Source organism: Mytilus galloprovincialis, chromosome 7, assembly GCF_965363235.1.
Source record: "Mytilus galloprovincialis chromosome 7, xbMytGall1.hap1.1, whole genome shotgun sequence".
In the NCBI taxonomy this organism is placed as follows: Eukaryota; Metazoa; Mollusca; class Bivalvia; order Mytilida; family Mytilidae; genus Mytilus; species Mytilus galloprovincialis.
The window spans coordinates 75229894-75246870 of NC_134844.1; the positions used below are offsets into that span (position 1 = coordinate 75229894).

The 16977-nt window shown below is 32.1% G+C and overlaps 3 protein-coding genes across 5 annotated transcripts in view; 1 reads left to right on the forward strand and 2 right to left on the reverse strand.

The window, feature by feature from the left end:
- Window positions 1-610, reverse strand: part of LOC143083659 (phosphatidylinositol 4-phosphate 3-kinase C2 domain-containing subunit alpha-like) — a 58776-nt gene extending 58166 nt beyond the window's left edge. The window contains exon 1 of the mRNA XM_076259940.1: window positions 521-610. The gene's annotated coding sequence lies outside the window, so the exon portion shown is untranslated. The remainder of the gene's footprint in view (window positions 1-520) is intronic.
- Window positions 611-4051: 3441 nt separating this feature from the next.
- LOC143081958 (uncharacterized) lies at window positions 4052-6036 on the reverse strand. The gene has a single exon (XM_076257582.1). The coding sequence runs from the start codon at window positions 6031-6033 to the stop codon at window positions 4348-4350; it is 1686 nt and encodes a 561-aa protein (XP_076113697.1). The 5' UTR covers window positions 6034-6036; the 3' UTR covers window positions 4052-4347.
- Window positions 6037-7674: 1638 nt separating this feature from the next.
- The window catches only part of LOC143083660 (sorting nexin lst-4-like), a 45420-nt gene continuing 36117 nt past the window's right edge, over window positions 7675-16977 (forward strand). Inside the window, exons 1-2 of one of the 3 annotated variants that reach the window (XM_076259942.1) lie at window positions 7675-7734; window positions 14520-14606. In XM_076259942.1, the coding sequence (XP_076116057.1) occupies window positions 7720-7734; window positions 14520-14606 (102 nt within the window). In that variant the 5' untranslated portion in view covers window positions 7675-7719. Of the gene's footprint in view, window positions 7735-12249; window positions 12374-14519; window positions 14607-16977 lie in introns of those variants that run through there. The other 2 variants (XM_076259941.1, XM_076259943.1) reach the window with 2 other exon arrangements.

The following is a 16977-nucleotide window of genomic DNA, read 5'->3' on the forward strand; positions in this document are numbered from 1 at the left end:
CCTTGTCTAGACATGGTTTGGTCAACGAAATTTAATAAAGGAGGTGTGTCAAAGTGCATGATGAGACAGTAATAATGTTTTCACTGACTGTTTTTATCTAACATGAACACGATGGATAAGTGCTTGCTATTTAAGTGCAAATTATACCTTGCAGCTTTGATTAAAAATGTCTAACTAGAGTGCAAACACTAGGACTTCGAGTATGACAATGCAAAAATCCAGCAAGTACTTCTTCAAATTAACCAATCATCTTAAACAATTCAAGACAAGGTCTTTAAAATTCATCCTGAGTATTAATTGAGGAATATAAGAACGGGGTTTATAATGTCAGTTAACTGGTGTAAGTACCGTTATTGTAGTCACATCGGCCCTAGTCACATAAAATTATGACATTGTTTCAAAATCCACTGACCAAAAACATGACCAGGATGTAAAACACAGGTGCTTTGAAGAAGTGAAAATGAAAGTGGAAAATGTTTCTATAGCAGAGTTTGTTGTCTCCGATTTATGAAGATCATACCCATTGAAACTAGAAACGAACTAGCTAAGATTCTTCCATGTCCACAAACTTTTTTAACAACATCAACCCACTTCCGGTTAACAGTATAACTGATAACATTTCATAAACTACCTATGCTTGAGGTGTGATATTAAGTAGAAGTTAAATATCATAGAAATAATGTGAATCAATTTTATCTTACAATTGATATTTCAATTGTTTCGATGTCCTGTAAGTATCACTAATGTTATCTTTTCGTTTGACACTTTTACTAGAATGAACGATAACTCTAAATTCATGGTCCCCTGTCAAATAAATGCTCATTTCGGCCTACATTAACTGTTCTTAGGTCACAGTCTCTATGAGGGTCCCAACGAGGAATGTCGAACGTAAATCTGAATAAAAAATCAACTGTTATTGTGGCTAAAATATCAAATAGGTTCAGAAAAAATGTGAATAACGTTATATACTATTATCTTTTGAAACAACATTTAAAAGTTCAGATTAACATTGTTCTTCTTCTGATTTTTCTAATTTATATACATATGTAACATAAGGGATCATTAGGCTTTATGAGACAATTTAGAAATTTCAAAACAGTCAAAAGGAAAAATTTACGGATAAAAAATTTGCATAATAAAAAAAGTCACAGAAAATAAAGTAACAATGAACATAATAGAGTTTTTTTTTTTTTTATCTATTGCATTAAATGTATTTTTTATATGGAAAAAGTCAAAAGAAAGAGCACGGTTTTCGAAATTGTAAAGCATATAGTAACTGAATATTATTCAATTTTACATCAACATCTTTAAATGTTAAAATACAGGGGCATACGGTATAAATTCTATGTTTCTTTACAGTGTATATGGTAAATAAATAAATTTTCCAAGATTATAACAAAAGGTTTTTCATGAAAATTACTTTTGAAAAGTTCTGTATAACTGAATACAATTACACATTGATACAAAGAAAAACGGACATTATTTCCGATCAGATTTGTGACTTTCCTCCTGCATTTATCAAATATGAATCTTTTTCTGAACGGCCGAACGCGGTAGTGACTTTTTCCCGTTTACCTTCTGAGAACATGTATGATATTTCAGTTTTCAATGATTCAGAACAAAAGTGAGGATTTTGGGTTTCCTATATTGTTAGTTTTCCTTTGTCGGACCGTGATAACCCTGAAGCCCCTTGTGCATCTAACTTGGATACTACCCCAGATCGTTCACCATATGTCCGTGTCTTTATAGTGATGTTTTTGGTTTTAGTGAAAGTAATCTGTGAATTACTGGTAAACCAAAGATTTCGTTTATACAAATTACGTAAAACCGGTAACAAATTCTTCAATAGATGCAAAGATTTGGTTTACAATTTTTGGCCTAGAAAACTTTTTACAAAAGGATATAGCACGTCTTAATCTTTACGGTGATGTTGTCTATCAATATACCGTCTGGATAAAGTAAATGATTTTTCAGTGTATTAGTCGCTAATATTGGCTTTTATAATTGCTTTCTGAGTAAGTGTGAGTATACTTTGTGTTTTTGTTCCAGTTTTGTGCATTATATCGATCTTATAAACTAAGCCCTTCCCAACTGCATGATTTGTATGGTTTGTCCTCATGGTGTGTACACGTGCATGCTGCATGTTATATACACCACCGTCTCTTCTATGGGAGGATTGGGCGATTGCAAACATATCATGTTTATTACCCCTCAACATTCTGTATGTGTCTGTTCGTGGTCAATAGCCTTTAATCGGTTGTTGTCGTTTGTAGCTGTATATCATTTTGGTTTTTTTTTCCTTTATTGTTTTGTACATAAACCAGGCGATTAGTTTTCTCATTTGATTTTTTTTTACATTTGTCATTTTGAGGGCTTTTATAGCTTGTTGTACGATATGGCTGTTTTTTCTATTCATGGCGTTGAAAGCGATACGACGATTAATATTTGTTGCTTAATTCTACATCATTTTGATCTCTGGTCAAAGAGTTATCTTATCTGTACTCACACTACATCTTTCTTTTTCAGATTTCAAATGCTGTAATAGACTCAGTGGTTGGCGATAAGACTCAAAGTAATTAAACTCAACTTTACGAGAGGATCAGTTACCAAAAAAAAAAAAATAATACCGTAAATTTAAAACCTGGTTATACAAAAGATCTAAGATCATCTAACACCTCCAATGCAAGCTAAATAAACTAATTATAGATACCATTTAAATTTTGTATTTACGCCAGACGCGCGTTTAGTCTACAAACTTGAGACTCATCAGAGATGCTCGAATCAAAATAAAAATAAAAAGGCAGAATAGAGTACGAATATGAAGAGCATTGAGGACCAAAATCTATTCCTGAGTTAGAAAAGCCTTAGTATTTCAAAAATTCAAAAGTTTTGTAAACAGTTAATTTATAAATATGACCATATCCATGATAATTCATGTCGGCACAGAAGTACTGCATGACTACTGGGCTAGTGATATCCTCGGCCGGGGAAGTAAAACTCCACCGGCAGTGGCATCGAACCAGTGGTTGTCAATAAATTCATCATAGATACCAAATTAAATTTTGTATTTACGCCAGACACGAGTTTCGTCTACAAAAGACTAATTGAAGACCGCCTCCGGGTGCGGGACTGTTTCTCGCTACATCGAAGACCAAAAGGTGGCCTCGGCTGTTGTCTGCTCTATGGTCGGGTTGTTGTCGCTTTGACACATTCCCCATTTCCTTTCTCAATTTTATTGTTCAATTCTGAATTTAGCCCTTCAATTGTGTTAAGAATGGAAATGTGTCAAAGAGACAACAACCCGACCATAGAGCAGACAACAAACACATACTTAACAACTATATCTTACCGTACGGCCTTAGACAATGAGCAAAACCCATACTGCATTGGCAGTATAGAAGGTCCGAAATGACAAATGTAACACAATGCAAACGAGCTAGAAAACTAATGGCCTAATTAACATTCATGATTACTTGGGACGGTGGTGTTCATGTTCATCAAAAGTATCTTCTTTTGTGATGTTTAAATACTGTCATACTTGTTAGTGTTGAATTCATTAATTTACTTTATTAAAAAAAAAAAGTGAAAATGAAAAATTAAATGTAATGTTTTCCCCGGGTGACTTTGGCAATTCCAGTTTTAAAGAGCCCATTGTTATTTATATCATTTTAAGATTCATGCGCGTACCCCCTCCCCCCCCCAAAAAAAAGAAGGTTATAGTCCAATTAAAGAGGAACGAAAGATACCAGAGGGACAGTCAAACTCACAAATCGAAAATAAACTGACAACGCCATGGCTAAAAATTAAAAGGACAAACAGACAAACAATAGTACACATGACACAACATAGAAAACTAAAGAATAAACAACACGAACCCCATAATAATGGTTTGTCTGATATCTAACACAATTAGATTTTTTAAAAGTCAAATCAAAACCACAGTAACCTTCATAAATTAGACCAGCCGGGACGTGGCATCGGGACTGGGACCAATTAAGATGCCAACATTTTTAATGTTGGCCAATACTTATATTTTCAACTAGACTAGTCATAGTGTATACCATATTTTATTATGAAATTAACTACATATTATAATATGAATTATATTGTGGCAAATAGGAACTTGGCTAGTTGTCTTATATGTCTGTGTTATTGGTTTTTGCTCTCGTTTTTATGTCTTGTCACACACCTTAATCAAGTCTTTATATAACAATTGTATAATGAAATATTGAATCAAATTGAAATAAATAGAAATTAAAATTCTAAGCATTCAACACATAAATACACAAAGACTTTAATGCGTCATGTAGTATTAAAATGTAAAGTTCTTCAATATGTTTAGCAATGTTAACATCCTGATATCTTCACTTCAAACACCTTAGCATAGTTTGGTGTGCTGTCTTCTAGTCGAGTGCATCCTAGATAAAGCTGTCCTGTATGTGTAAATGCAAGAGCAAAAGGACATTTTATTCCTATGTCGTTTGTTTTGAAAATTGAGATTAGTTGTCCAATATTATTAGTTATGTGGAGGGTTTCGGTGAACATGTCCACAACTATAACATTGTCTCTTGCAGTTTTTACTAGGTCTACTGGTCTGAACGGCTTCGTCTTGTTGATTGCTTCATGACCACTATATGTATTGATTAAATCACCGTTCTGTCCTAACATCACAACTCTATGCCTGTCAGAGTTTGGACTTCCATCGATCACATGCATATTTCCCATATTGGTGGTCGTTAGTCTCCGTGGATAAGTGAATATACGATGATTATGTTGATCATGTTCATACTTATTTGTATGGTTTCCTGCTTCATCAATCACCACCAATGCTCCTTCTTGTAGGTTGTTAGTGACTCCAACTATGACTTTATTGTCGCTGGTCACATGGATGGATGTTATAATTAACGGTTTTACGTTATATACAGAGTCTGAAAGGTAGCCATTGGAAATATTGAGCTGTTGTAATCTGTCTTTCTTAAAAACCTTTACGATTAGATCACCGGTGTTAGTAATTGCCATCGCAGTGACATTGACGTTGTATACGGTAATTACTTTCAAATAAGTTCCTTCTGATTTCACTTTCTGTAATATACCATCAGAATTATTGGTTATCCATAGCGAACCATCTGGGCATGGACACAAAGTACCTACTCTGGAAAGTTTAGTTTGATACACTGCGTTGACTGTTACCCTAACATTGGTTTCAGTGTTGGAACTATCAGCACTAAGTATTCCAAAATGAGACTGGGTGATTGTTCCTGGAACAAAGAAAGGTATGGACCGAACTAGTGACTTTGGTTCTGGTACTGAAACCAAAACATCCATAGACCTTTCCATTTTGTTTACCTCTTTAAAGAATTTTGAAACATCAGTTACTCGAATGAATTCCTCCACTTCTTTGTACTTTTCATCAGAATATTTCTTACTTATGTTGACATATTTTACATTGAAATCAGTGGATTCGGAAACAGCTTTCTCGTGATGATCTAACTCATCGATAAGCATCACTGCATACTTCCTCAATACATCATTCAGGGATTTCTCTTGTGCAAGGATATCCTCTTTGACTTTGGAATACTTCGAATGATTAGTAGTTTTCATTTCTTTTAAGTTATTCAAATCAGTATCTAATTTAATTTTATACCTTTGAACTTTACCCTGGCCTTGTCTAAGTCGGGTTATTCTAAAATTGTATTCTTCTCGTATTTCAACTAAATCATGCATCTTGTGAAGTTTAGCAATGCAGACTGGACACACTAGAATGTCACAGGTTTTACAAAAAAGACAGTTAATGTTTCCAGAATGTTCTTGACATTTAAAATTCGTAAAATCCAATTCTTCTGGCTGGTCTCCAATATCTTCGATATCTAGTATCCTGTGTTCTTGTCCCCCTTTAATTTTCAAATGTATTTTGTCCTTGCATTTATCACAAATCAAAAGTTCACAGTCGAAACACTTCCATTTAATCAATTTCTCAGTTTCACAAAATTGGCAATTGATGGGAGTTTGAATCTCTGACGAAGAGGACGCCATTATGAGATCTAAATTAGTGTTACTTCCTTGTTTGGTATCTTATAGGGAACTATAAATACACCAAGTTTTGTCAGACAATCAATAACATGACACAAGGACGCACTCCGTACATATACATGATATAGACTAGAATAAGAATAGAATATACAGTTGATATAGATAGACAACCAACAACATGAACAAAGTTCAGTACAATGATGAAACCGTTAAATGCCACAAGTTTTCGACACCCAGTTGCTTTTTTAAGAAGGAAACCAAATAATTTCACTTGTCCTATATCAGTTATTTTTTTGCTGATGCTGAAACCATGGAAACGGAATTATCAAATTAACTTTCAGAATCAGAATCAGAATCAGAATATCGGTATAACGAATCAAGTGTAATCAATTATAACAGTTTTGATATTACCGTAATCTGGGACTTTTATATACTAACGTCAGTGATCCGGACTCTACCATGTCTACTACAGATTCAGGAAGTTTATTCAACTCTCTATTATTTAATTTTTTCGAATTACATGAGAATTAAGTAGTATTTTTTATGCTTGTTGTGAGTCTCACAGCATTTCTTTATAATTTATCTCACCTGACTTAACAGGGCCAGTAAAAGGTTTGACATCAATTGACGTCTGTCGTTTGTCCGTCCGACGTCGTTAATGTCGTCCAAACGTCCGTCATTCCTACGTCTGTCGCCTTTATCATCGCCGGCCGTCCGTTGTTTTCGTCGTCCGAACGTCCGTCGCCCATCAGTCCGACTCTTCTTCTTCTTCTTCTTCGTCTTCTTCTTCTTCTTCTTCTTCTTCTTCTTCTTCTTCTTCTTCTTCTTCTGATACTGAATAATAAATTCTCACTTTGTGAAGCGAGAATCAGTTACAGTTTTTATTCAGCAGGATTAAACTGCTTTTCATTAGTCATTCCGACGTCTGTCGCCGTTATCATCGCCCGTCCGTCGTTTTCGTCGTCCGAACGTCCGTCGCCCATCAGTCCGACTCTTCTTCTTCTTCTTCTGATACTGAAAAATAAATTCTCACTTTGTGAAGCGAGTCACAGTTTTTATTCAGCAGGATTAAACTGCTTTTCATTAGTTGTGCGAGTTGGTAGGTCTTTTATATAGATATATTTTTAGATATTTAATTATTTGATATTAAAATACAACAGTATACAAATCTTTTAAGGAATGACTGTAATATTTTTTCTGTCTATGAAGAAATAACATAAAAAAGTGCACCACATTTTTTATGTTATTTCTTATAATTAAATAACGTCTGTCGTCAGCCAATCAGAAGACGCGTTATACTTCCAAAATTAAATTATTGTTAAATAAATCATAAAAGCTAAGGCGAAAGGAATACAAAAAGAATACAAAAAAAAAAAAATAGGGCGAAAGAACATAGGGCGAACATGTATTTACGGCGAACAGACCCGATACCAGTTTTCATAGGTTCCGTCTATCTACGATAGGATTATTTGCTGACTTCTTTTGGCTTTTATTTCGAAATCTTCGTTTGTAGAGATCCATATGTTTCATATACATGAGTCATATATTTACTTAAACATATCGAAAAAAAAAAGGTTTATGTTTTCAACAAATTGAAACTCCTTTTAGACCCCCATATTGCAGTAGAGTTATCTCTCTTGTACAATTTCTCAATATTTATAGATGGCGTATTAAAATTTGCAATTTGTCATGGCAGAGAGCACTGTAAGTCACTTTTAAGCCAATCATTTAGGGATAAAATCATTTTTTAAGATTATTTTTATGATCTCTGTGAGAAGAAAGTCACTATAATCCTTTGGAATTAATTGTCAATTTTAAAAGTCAACAGGAAATATATTTTTTCGCCAAAATTGATAGCTGAACCCGCCCCCGTCCGATTTCAAAATATTTAATTGACATGACAGTTCATGTGATTATTATGAAATTGTATAAACACTTAAGTTTGAATAAAATCAATGGTTATGAATATATTTTAAAGAACTTTAATTTGGCAGTTATGTTGTCCTAATCTGAAACATATTTCCATCATATCCATGATTAAAAAAATATTTAGATTTTCTCTTAGAGACCAATAACTTTTTTTCTCTGAATCACAGAAGCTTGTTTGGTAGATCAGAAGAGGTTTTACTGTCCATGGCAGTCATGTGTCAGACAAGATATTACTGTCAATGGCGGTTGTGGGTCAGTTAAGGTTTTACTGTCAATGGCAGTCATGGGTCGGATGAGGTTTTTACTGTCAAAGGGGGTCACTACCACCATTTACAGTAAAACCTCGTCTGCACACTAAATAAGCCCCTGTGTCTGAATATAGACTGCCACACGGTTGGAATTAATCGGAATCTAAAAACCTTTATATATACAATGTATCTCTATCATTTGTCTATGGACTTTACTCTAAATAACCATAGAATTATACTCTATTAGTACTGGGAACAGTATATTTAACTATATATATATGTTCCTGATTAGTATTAACATGATTAATCAAGGGAATGCATTGTAAAGACAGTAACTCGTTAACAAATGAACATGGGTAGTATGACGATACAAAATTAACCCTAGCCTCTAAACTAACCCTTACTTGTGCCTAACTTAAACCTTAATCTTACATGCAATGACATGATACGCCCTGGTCTAAAAAAAAATCCTTATATGTATGCACTTAATACACACAAGGCCATGATGACATAGTTATCTCCCATAAGGATTAAGCTAGATAATGTTTTCCATTCTTGATAATTTGGTTCTAATACATGTCATTTTTGCATGTACATTGTAGTTACAAGGAAATATTAAAATCGCTGTAAACCTCAAGCAGTTTTTGGTATCTCAAAATGTACATATAAGTATAAAAACACACAATTGACACTGACTGACTGAGTTTTAAATTTTTGTTTACCTGATTTCTAACCAACTTTCTCTAGAGACCATATATTATCTATTCTACATGTACATAAACAGTCTTCAAAATGCTGGTAGTATAGTAGTCTGACAGTTCTGTATGAGGACTTTAACTTAAGATTCATACAATAAAAAAGAAACAATTAAAAGAACTAATCAGGAAGGAATTTCATACTTCATAGTCATGATAGTACATGTAGTTTAGTTTAAACATTTTTATTTATAGTGGATTGGGAAACAAGTTTTGCAACTTATATTAATCCCTTTCCACTTTGCGGGTGCGAGTGCTGCCTTGTAGCGGCATTAGCCTGCACTTTTTCGAAATCTACAAGGGTGTCTTTAACGTGCAAGAGATATGGCTCTCTCTTAACACGGGTCAGCCATTTATCATCCCCTTCCGACGGACTATCATCGTTTCCTCAAGACCATACTCGCAGATGGTGTCAAGGGAGAGCCGAAAATTCAGTCCCTGAAATTTTCATCCCAAACGGGAATCGAACCAGGAACCTTTGTGTTAGTAGTCCGATGCACTAACCACTGCACCACGGCTCTCATACATGTAGTACACATGGTACATGGAACACTTACTATTAGTTTATTTAATCAATTAAAATCCCACAGTTATTATCATGATTATTGTGCCCTTATGTCATTGTATACATGTATACTTGAAATACACAATTTTTTATGTCCCTTCTTACAGAAAGTTGTGTTAATTTAATTGTTTAATTGAACATATATTTTGTAAAAGGGTAATGTTATTAATCATGTCTATACATGCTATACAGATATTGTATGGATATTGTTTTCATGAAATTTGCAGTCATAAATATAGGGAAATTGTTTTAAAAATGTGAAAATGAGGGAAAATATCTCTTATTATGCAGACGTATTTGAGGGAGCATCAAGTTACTAACTTAAGCGAGGATCAAACCACGAACCATTGTGTTAGTGCAGTCCGATGCACTAACCACTACACCACGGCATCATGTGTGATAATGTACACATTCCCCATTTATTCAAAAATGTGTTCACAGACGTCTCAACCAGTAAACTAAACTTGTGTGAAAAATCAGAGTTAGTTTTGATGTAAAAGTAATTTACACAACATTTCAGCACAAAAACCATGAAAACTATGATATATATAAAAAACATTGATCATGATCAGTACATACAATTACATCAATATATTCATGTCAGTCATGATACATGTATATTTAGTTTCCAATTTTTATATATTATCAGATTATATATATACATACACAACAATGTAAACAAAAATCATGACTTGACTAAAAAGGTGAAAGGTTTAAATCCCATCATCTGATGAATCTTAGCAATATTGTTATTTATCTACTAAATTCAACTTTTTCCTGACCTGTTGATTATTTTCATTTAAACAATGTGTGATTGTTAGACCACTGTTCTTCATTGGTAAAAATTTAATTATGGCTTCAATTGTTTTTACTTTTCTCTAAATTTCCTATAGTGATATCATGTTATAATGATGATACTTATATATCATTCAAAAGAAGGATGAAGATTGTCTGTTTATCGTATAAATATCAATAGAGAAACTGATTCCTGGCACCAACAAATCTCATGCAATACGATATTTATCCAATCTCGACAGATAAATATCTCGTTGAACTTCACTTTTTAAATTTTAAAATTTGTCTGTTTGACATGTTTGAGGGGATACATGTAAATATAATTGCATCACACTTGATGCTGAGTGGTAGAATCTATTCTTATCATGGTTACATTTAAATGTATACATGCATGTGTATGTATATATGTTCAGTCCAAGATCAACATGATAAAAGAAGAATTCTTTAAATTTTGATTAGGCATGAATTGATGGAAAAATTGGTTTTATTCCTAGTTCATTTGTCGTTATTCTGGTGTCAGAATTGTCCAGTTCTTACATGTCTTATAAAGTTGAATATTTCATGTCTAGCTTCTTAAATCTATTTTGCTAAATAAATAGACAGTCACATAATTATGTTTAAAATATTAATCACATTTTACAATGTTTTAAATCCACTTAATTTTATGCAATATGACATGTTTTCTCATCATGCTCAGGTGACAGAATTTTTTTTAAATTTTTTAAAGTTTGATGCTTCACAAAGTGCAAAAGGTGATTTTATTTGTTTGTCTTAATCATCATGATCATGTTAACACAAATCATGTAAATTTAAATCAATACTTTATTTAGAAAAAAAGTCCTTTTGTTGTAATTCTAGTCATTTCTACAAGTGCCATATAAAGCATCCATAACAGTTCATTAATTTAAAAAATCATTATATTAAGTGCTGTATGGTTGAAATGAGGATGTGATGAATTCCCCCTTATATGAGTGTCTGGATAGAGTATACATGTACATATATTAGATAGTAACCTACCAATGATAAAAAAGGGCTAAAAAATAAAGAAAAGAATTATAAGTAGGGCCTAAATCATGTAAATTAATATATATTGTTTGTTTCCCCAATCCCGACCCTGCCAAGCCAGGTGTGGGTAGGTAGGTAGGGAAATAATTTTATTTTTCCAAAAAGCTTGAACATTATCAGACGATCCAGCAAGCCTGTAAATCAGAAATGAATAAAATAATATTTGACTTAGTTTTGACAATAAAATTTTATGAGTAGCACCATTTTTGCAGGGTCGGTCGGGATTGGGGAAACAAACAATATTTTATTTTAGGCCTAGGCTAACAAATTAAAAGACTAAGAGCTAGTAGGCCATTAAAATAAACAAAAGCATGAAAAGAGAATTAAAACAGGGGGGATAAACATGATAAATATAAAGAATAGAGAAAAATGACATAAGAAATTACAGTTCTGAATGACATGAATATAGGACCCCATGTCCAGACTCCAGAACCTTATAAATATATTTCTGAAGTTCCTGGTTTAAGTTAACCAAATGCTAACTTGTAAGACTTTAACATTGCATTTTTGAATCTCTGACAATTACATAGATAATACATTATGTATCAGGATTTATGTCCCTAATTAGCAGGTCTAGGTAAAACCTTGAAACTCTTATTTCACATCTTTCAGTATACTTTTCTCAACACGTCTCTAGCCTAAGGTTGTTATAAACCTGAATAAATATTACTAATGCTTCATCAACCAACAGGTAAACAGACAAAAAAATGAAATGATTAATTCTGATGAATTACGATAAGAACATCTTTAATAATCGGGTAAATAAACCCTTGTTACTGACCGAGACGTTAATTTGAGTCATTTAAATATCACCTCAGTGTATTTATTACTAATAAGGTGGTTCTGTTTTAATCATTTAGTATAATTTGTGACTCATGTTTTGATCAGTTCAATTGGGGTGATTTTAAATTTGTTATTATTATTCAATTTTACACGAAAATAGGAAGAGAGATTTTTATTGGAAAATGATTCAGAAAGGAATGAAGGTAAAATATTATTTGTGTGAAAAATATCGATATTCCGAATTGATCGATTATAGACAATGATATTTGTATGTATAACAATTATAAGTATCGAACATATTGAATTTAAAGATGCAGGTTTATATATTATGTTAATTAATATATTTATGTGAGAGTACATGTATTTGTAAACAAGGACAGTATTTTGGCAAGAAAAAGAGAGACTATTTCTGTATTAATATATATGATAAATTGACTTGTTCTAGGCATTTATAAGAAAAGAACTGTATGCCAATGCATATTACCAATGAAATACCATGGATCCAACAGATGTATCTATGTTTAGATGAACCATACAGAAAATAATAAGTTAATAATTTACATTTATATATTATGTATATATATATATGTAACATGCAAATTGACAATTACATTTTATTGCCTTTCTGAAAAGCAGATGTTGAAAATATAAGATTTCAATTTTATATTCTTTAAATATGTAATGAACAGACTATTATTTGAACTTGGAATTATTTTTAATTGTGGAATTTGCATAATTGCTTGTGATTGAAATTTTTAATAAATTCCATGTTTATTTGGTATTAACATGATTTAGGCGGTTCATAACACTTTCCATACAATGTATTTTGTATATGAGATAGTGTTGTGCGCGGCACAGTACATTCTATTGAAATTGTACTATCTTCTTTGAAATAAAAATTGTTGTGCGCAGCACAGAACTTTAAAGTACAGAATAAACATGGAATTTATTAAAAATTTCAAGAACAAGAAATTATGCTAATTCCATAATTAAAAATAATTCCAAGTTCAAATAATAGCCTGTTCATGATAATCCGTGGACGATCCAGAATTTTTCATATGATGGGGCCCACTGTCTGCTTAAGAGGGGGCCAACTCCAGTCATGCTTCAGTAATTCCCTGTATAATCAACCAAATTTTTTCCCACTGGGGGGCCTGAAAAAAACTCTAAATCCATCTCTGGTAATTTAAAAAAACAAACGCTCATATGACAATTCATTATATAAATTCAGCTGAAATTTTCTAAAACAACAGCTTTAAAAAGACCTATTCCAACATATATTCTTATAATCATCATGGACAACTTTTACAATGACACCTCACATGTCATAAGAAACAATCTGTATCAGAGTTAGTTTGTTTTGTCGTATGAATGAAATCAATTATGTTATATGTACTCCACCCCTTTTTATTCGATTAATTCGAAAGAAATAGAACATTTGAAAGGTTTATTAGCGGAAACAGAACTTTTGTATTGAATCAATGAAACATTAAATCCAAGATACACAGTACTAGTTATATTTAACACATGTTTAAAGATAAATTGCTTTTTTCATTGCTATTTTTAGGGATTTAAACATTTTACAAATTGAAAAAAAAATCTTAATCGTCTTTTAAAAGGAAATGAATTAATGACTCAGGCGAGAATTTTAGATTGAAATTAAAAAAAAATGCCCCGTAATCAATATTGGATGATTGATATTGAGTGATTGATATTTTAGAATGATTGCCTAATTAAAACATGATTAACTCACATTTCATCAAACTACAGTGAAACCTACATTGTATACTGGAACAGCCCACTAAACTTGCTTTTCTTCAATCTACAGTGAAACATATGTTATCACTGCAATGAAGACCCATTGTGGTGGCCTTCTGTTGTTTTCTGTCCTTTGGTAGAGTTGTTGTCTCTTTGACAACCCAATTTCCCTTCTCAATTTTATTGTATATATTTGACAATAATATACTGCAAACAGCCTAACTTACTTGCATTCCATCAAAATCGGTGAAACCTATAACTAAAACCAGTTTAAAATATATATCAGTCTTCTATCAATATTAGGAAATTATCTGGTATGCATATGGTATAATTAAGCTCCACTCTTTTTTTTACAAAATATTTAATCCATCAGAGGTATTAGTTTATTAGGTTTCAATCAGTGAATATGCTCTGGATCTATGATGAAGATGTATATTATTTTAACACCTATATAAAATCAAAAATGTCAAAATGTTGGCTTCAAATGTCAATCAAAAAGAAGAGTTATCCTACTGGTCCCAACTGCTTTCTTCTACATTAAGACTATATATATGCAACAGTTTTGATATCTATATTATTTTCTATTTTCAGGTTAAAGTTTTATATGATTTTGATGGTGATCCAGATAATGGAGAATTGTCTGTCAGAGCAGGAGAAGAATTAACAGTTACAGCACAGGTGAGTAGATTGAAGAAATAGGGTAGAGGAGTGGATTGACCAGGAGTGGGAAGTGTGAAATCTGACTTTCTACTCTTTAAAGTTGGGGAGACTTAAACGTTGGATGAGGGAGTCTCAAAAACTGTTTTTGGTGATTATTCTTGTAAAGTACAGTGTTTTAAAGTTACCATGGACATCAGTGGCTGAGTGGTCTAATTAGTTAATTTACAGTGATCACCGAACATTCAACACTGGGCTCCCTCAGCCATAGTCAGTGTAGTTTGAAACCAGCTCCTTTCGTGGATATGTTTAACTTCAATCTTAATTGACAAATTTTTCCTATCAATTATCATGGTTTTCTCTTGGTACTCTTGCTTTATCAACCAATAGACCACTTTCGAGTTCATCCATCACTCGAAAAAACTCGTCAATTATACGTGCCTTTATGACGTCATTTACCAGATAGAGGGGGTCGCCTGTATCCCTGCACTATTTACGTTCATCAAGCGTCTTAGTGATCGTCATTGTGCAGGATAAACTAGAAATAATGGTTGTTCTGTAGGTACTTAATGACAATTCCCTAATGACAGCAAGGCTGATTGTCAATTTTGAGAATTCAATTTGCTGAATAATTCGTACAATATAGAATTATAGTTTTCAAACCACTCGCTCGACATTGGAACAGAAGTGACGACGCCTCTAAACGCACAAATGACGTTCACTAAAACCAGAGTTTTTGACGGAAATGCATCAAACTCGAAAGTTGTCTATTAAAACCGGCAACTATGATATATAAAGAAGATCATTTAATGTTGTGCTTAAGATATTAAAATTTATTCTACATTGAAAGTGGTATTATATTACAGTCTTCTCCTTCTTTAAGTTTCCAACTATATAAGTTGAACTATGAAATTTTAAAAGCTGTACTTAAAATTGTTGTCAACCGTTCCCTGAAAAAAGGAAAAGTATTAAACTATTTTTCTTTCCAGAATACAGTACATAGTTATTTTACAGATGCACGTAGTCAATATTTTCACGTTAGACATATCTTATTTAGTATACATGATATACATGTGTCCTCATTGACTTTATACTATACCCCACATTTCCTTCAATGTATATTGATTTTATATATAATATTTTATATATCATATAGACCTTTTGCCCCAGGAACAGTTATGTTTTTGATATGAAGAAAAGTACTTTTATAATTATGTAACAGGAAGCTGGCTTATCCTTTTTTTTTTTTTAGGAAAGTTTGAATTTAAACATGGATGTAAAAAAAATATGACATTCAGTAAGATATGAAAAGGCAATAATAATAAAAAATAAAAAATTAGAAAATCAAATTTTATTCTCTATGATCTTACATTACCCAATTGTACTTATATCATGTATATATTTATCCCCTGAATGTATTAACCAGATTTTGATATAGACAAAAAACATAAGATCACAAAAATACTGAACTCTAAAGAAATTGCAAAATAGAAAGTCCCTGACATCAGCTAAAGAAATGGCTGAAAAGTAAAATCACAAAAATACTGAACTCTGAAGAAAATTCAAAAGGAAAAATCAAATGGCAGTCATGATCTAATTCAAGAATAAGATAATAACATGCATTCACTGAAAATAGATGAAGATTTCCTTTGAACTTTAGAGACAACACATTAAACAGAAATTGGAAAGATTAGAATTTATTTCATATACATGCTTATTGAATTAATCTCTTGGCTAAAACAGAGTGTGATATAAGGGTTTCCTTAATGAGTTAAAGCTTTATAAGTTTAAGTTCCTTATTTCACGGAAAATATATTCATCAATATTTTTACCAAGTATAATATATATATCTATATGTCATTATAGAGTGTTTAAATTATATCTTTATAGATAAGTAGCAATACAGATTCGTAGTTTCCTGTTCAGAACAGGAATAAAACACTTTTGTTCTGATTAAGTATAGACTGAAGTACTTGAAATATTGAAGATGACAGTTGACAGTCTCTTAGTACATGTACTGGTACTATCCACGCTTATTAATCTTGCCACTTAAAAATTTACTCTTTTTGTACCTTTGCCTATTATCTTAAACAATAAAGTCTCATGATTGAAATCATCAGTAGAACCCTCCCCTTCCCTAGCATGCCTAGATTGTCCATAGAGTTATTGCCCTTTAATGATGATTTTTACCATTTTTTTGTGTTTTTGCCTTTTATCCTAAAAATTATAATAGCCTTCTTATAATTGCAACATATTGCCATTAAGACAACTATACACTAAAGTTCAAATGAATTTGATGTTATATTGTTTTATAATTGATTTTAGTAGCTTTATTATTTACTAAAATTTTATCAAAATAGGGATTTCATTTTCCAATGTTTGGAAGGGTCAA

Excerpts from the sequence above, each read along its gene's own strand:
- LOC143081958 (XM_076257582.1), bottom strand. The coding sequence starts at position 6,033 with ATGGCGTCCTCTTCGTCAGAGATTCAAACTCCCATCAATTGCCAATTT.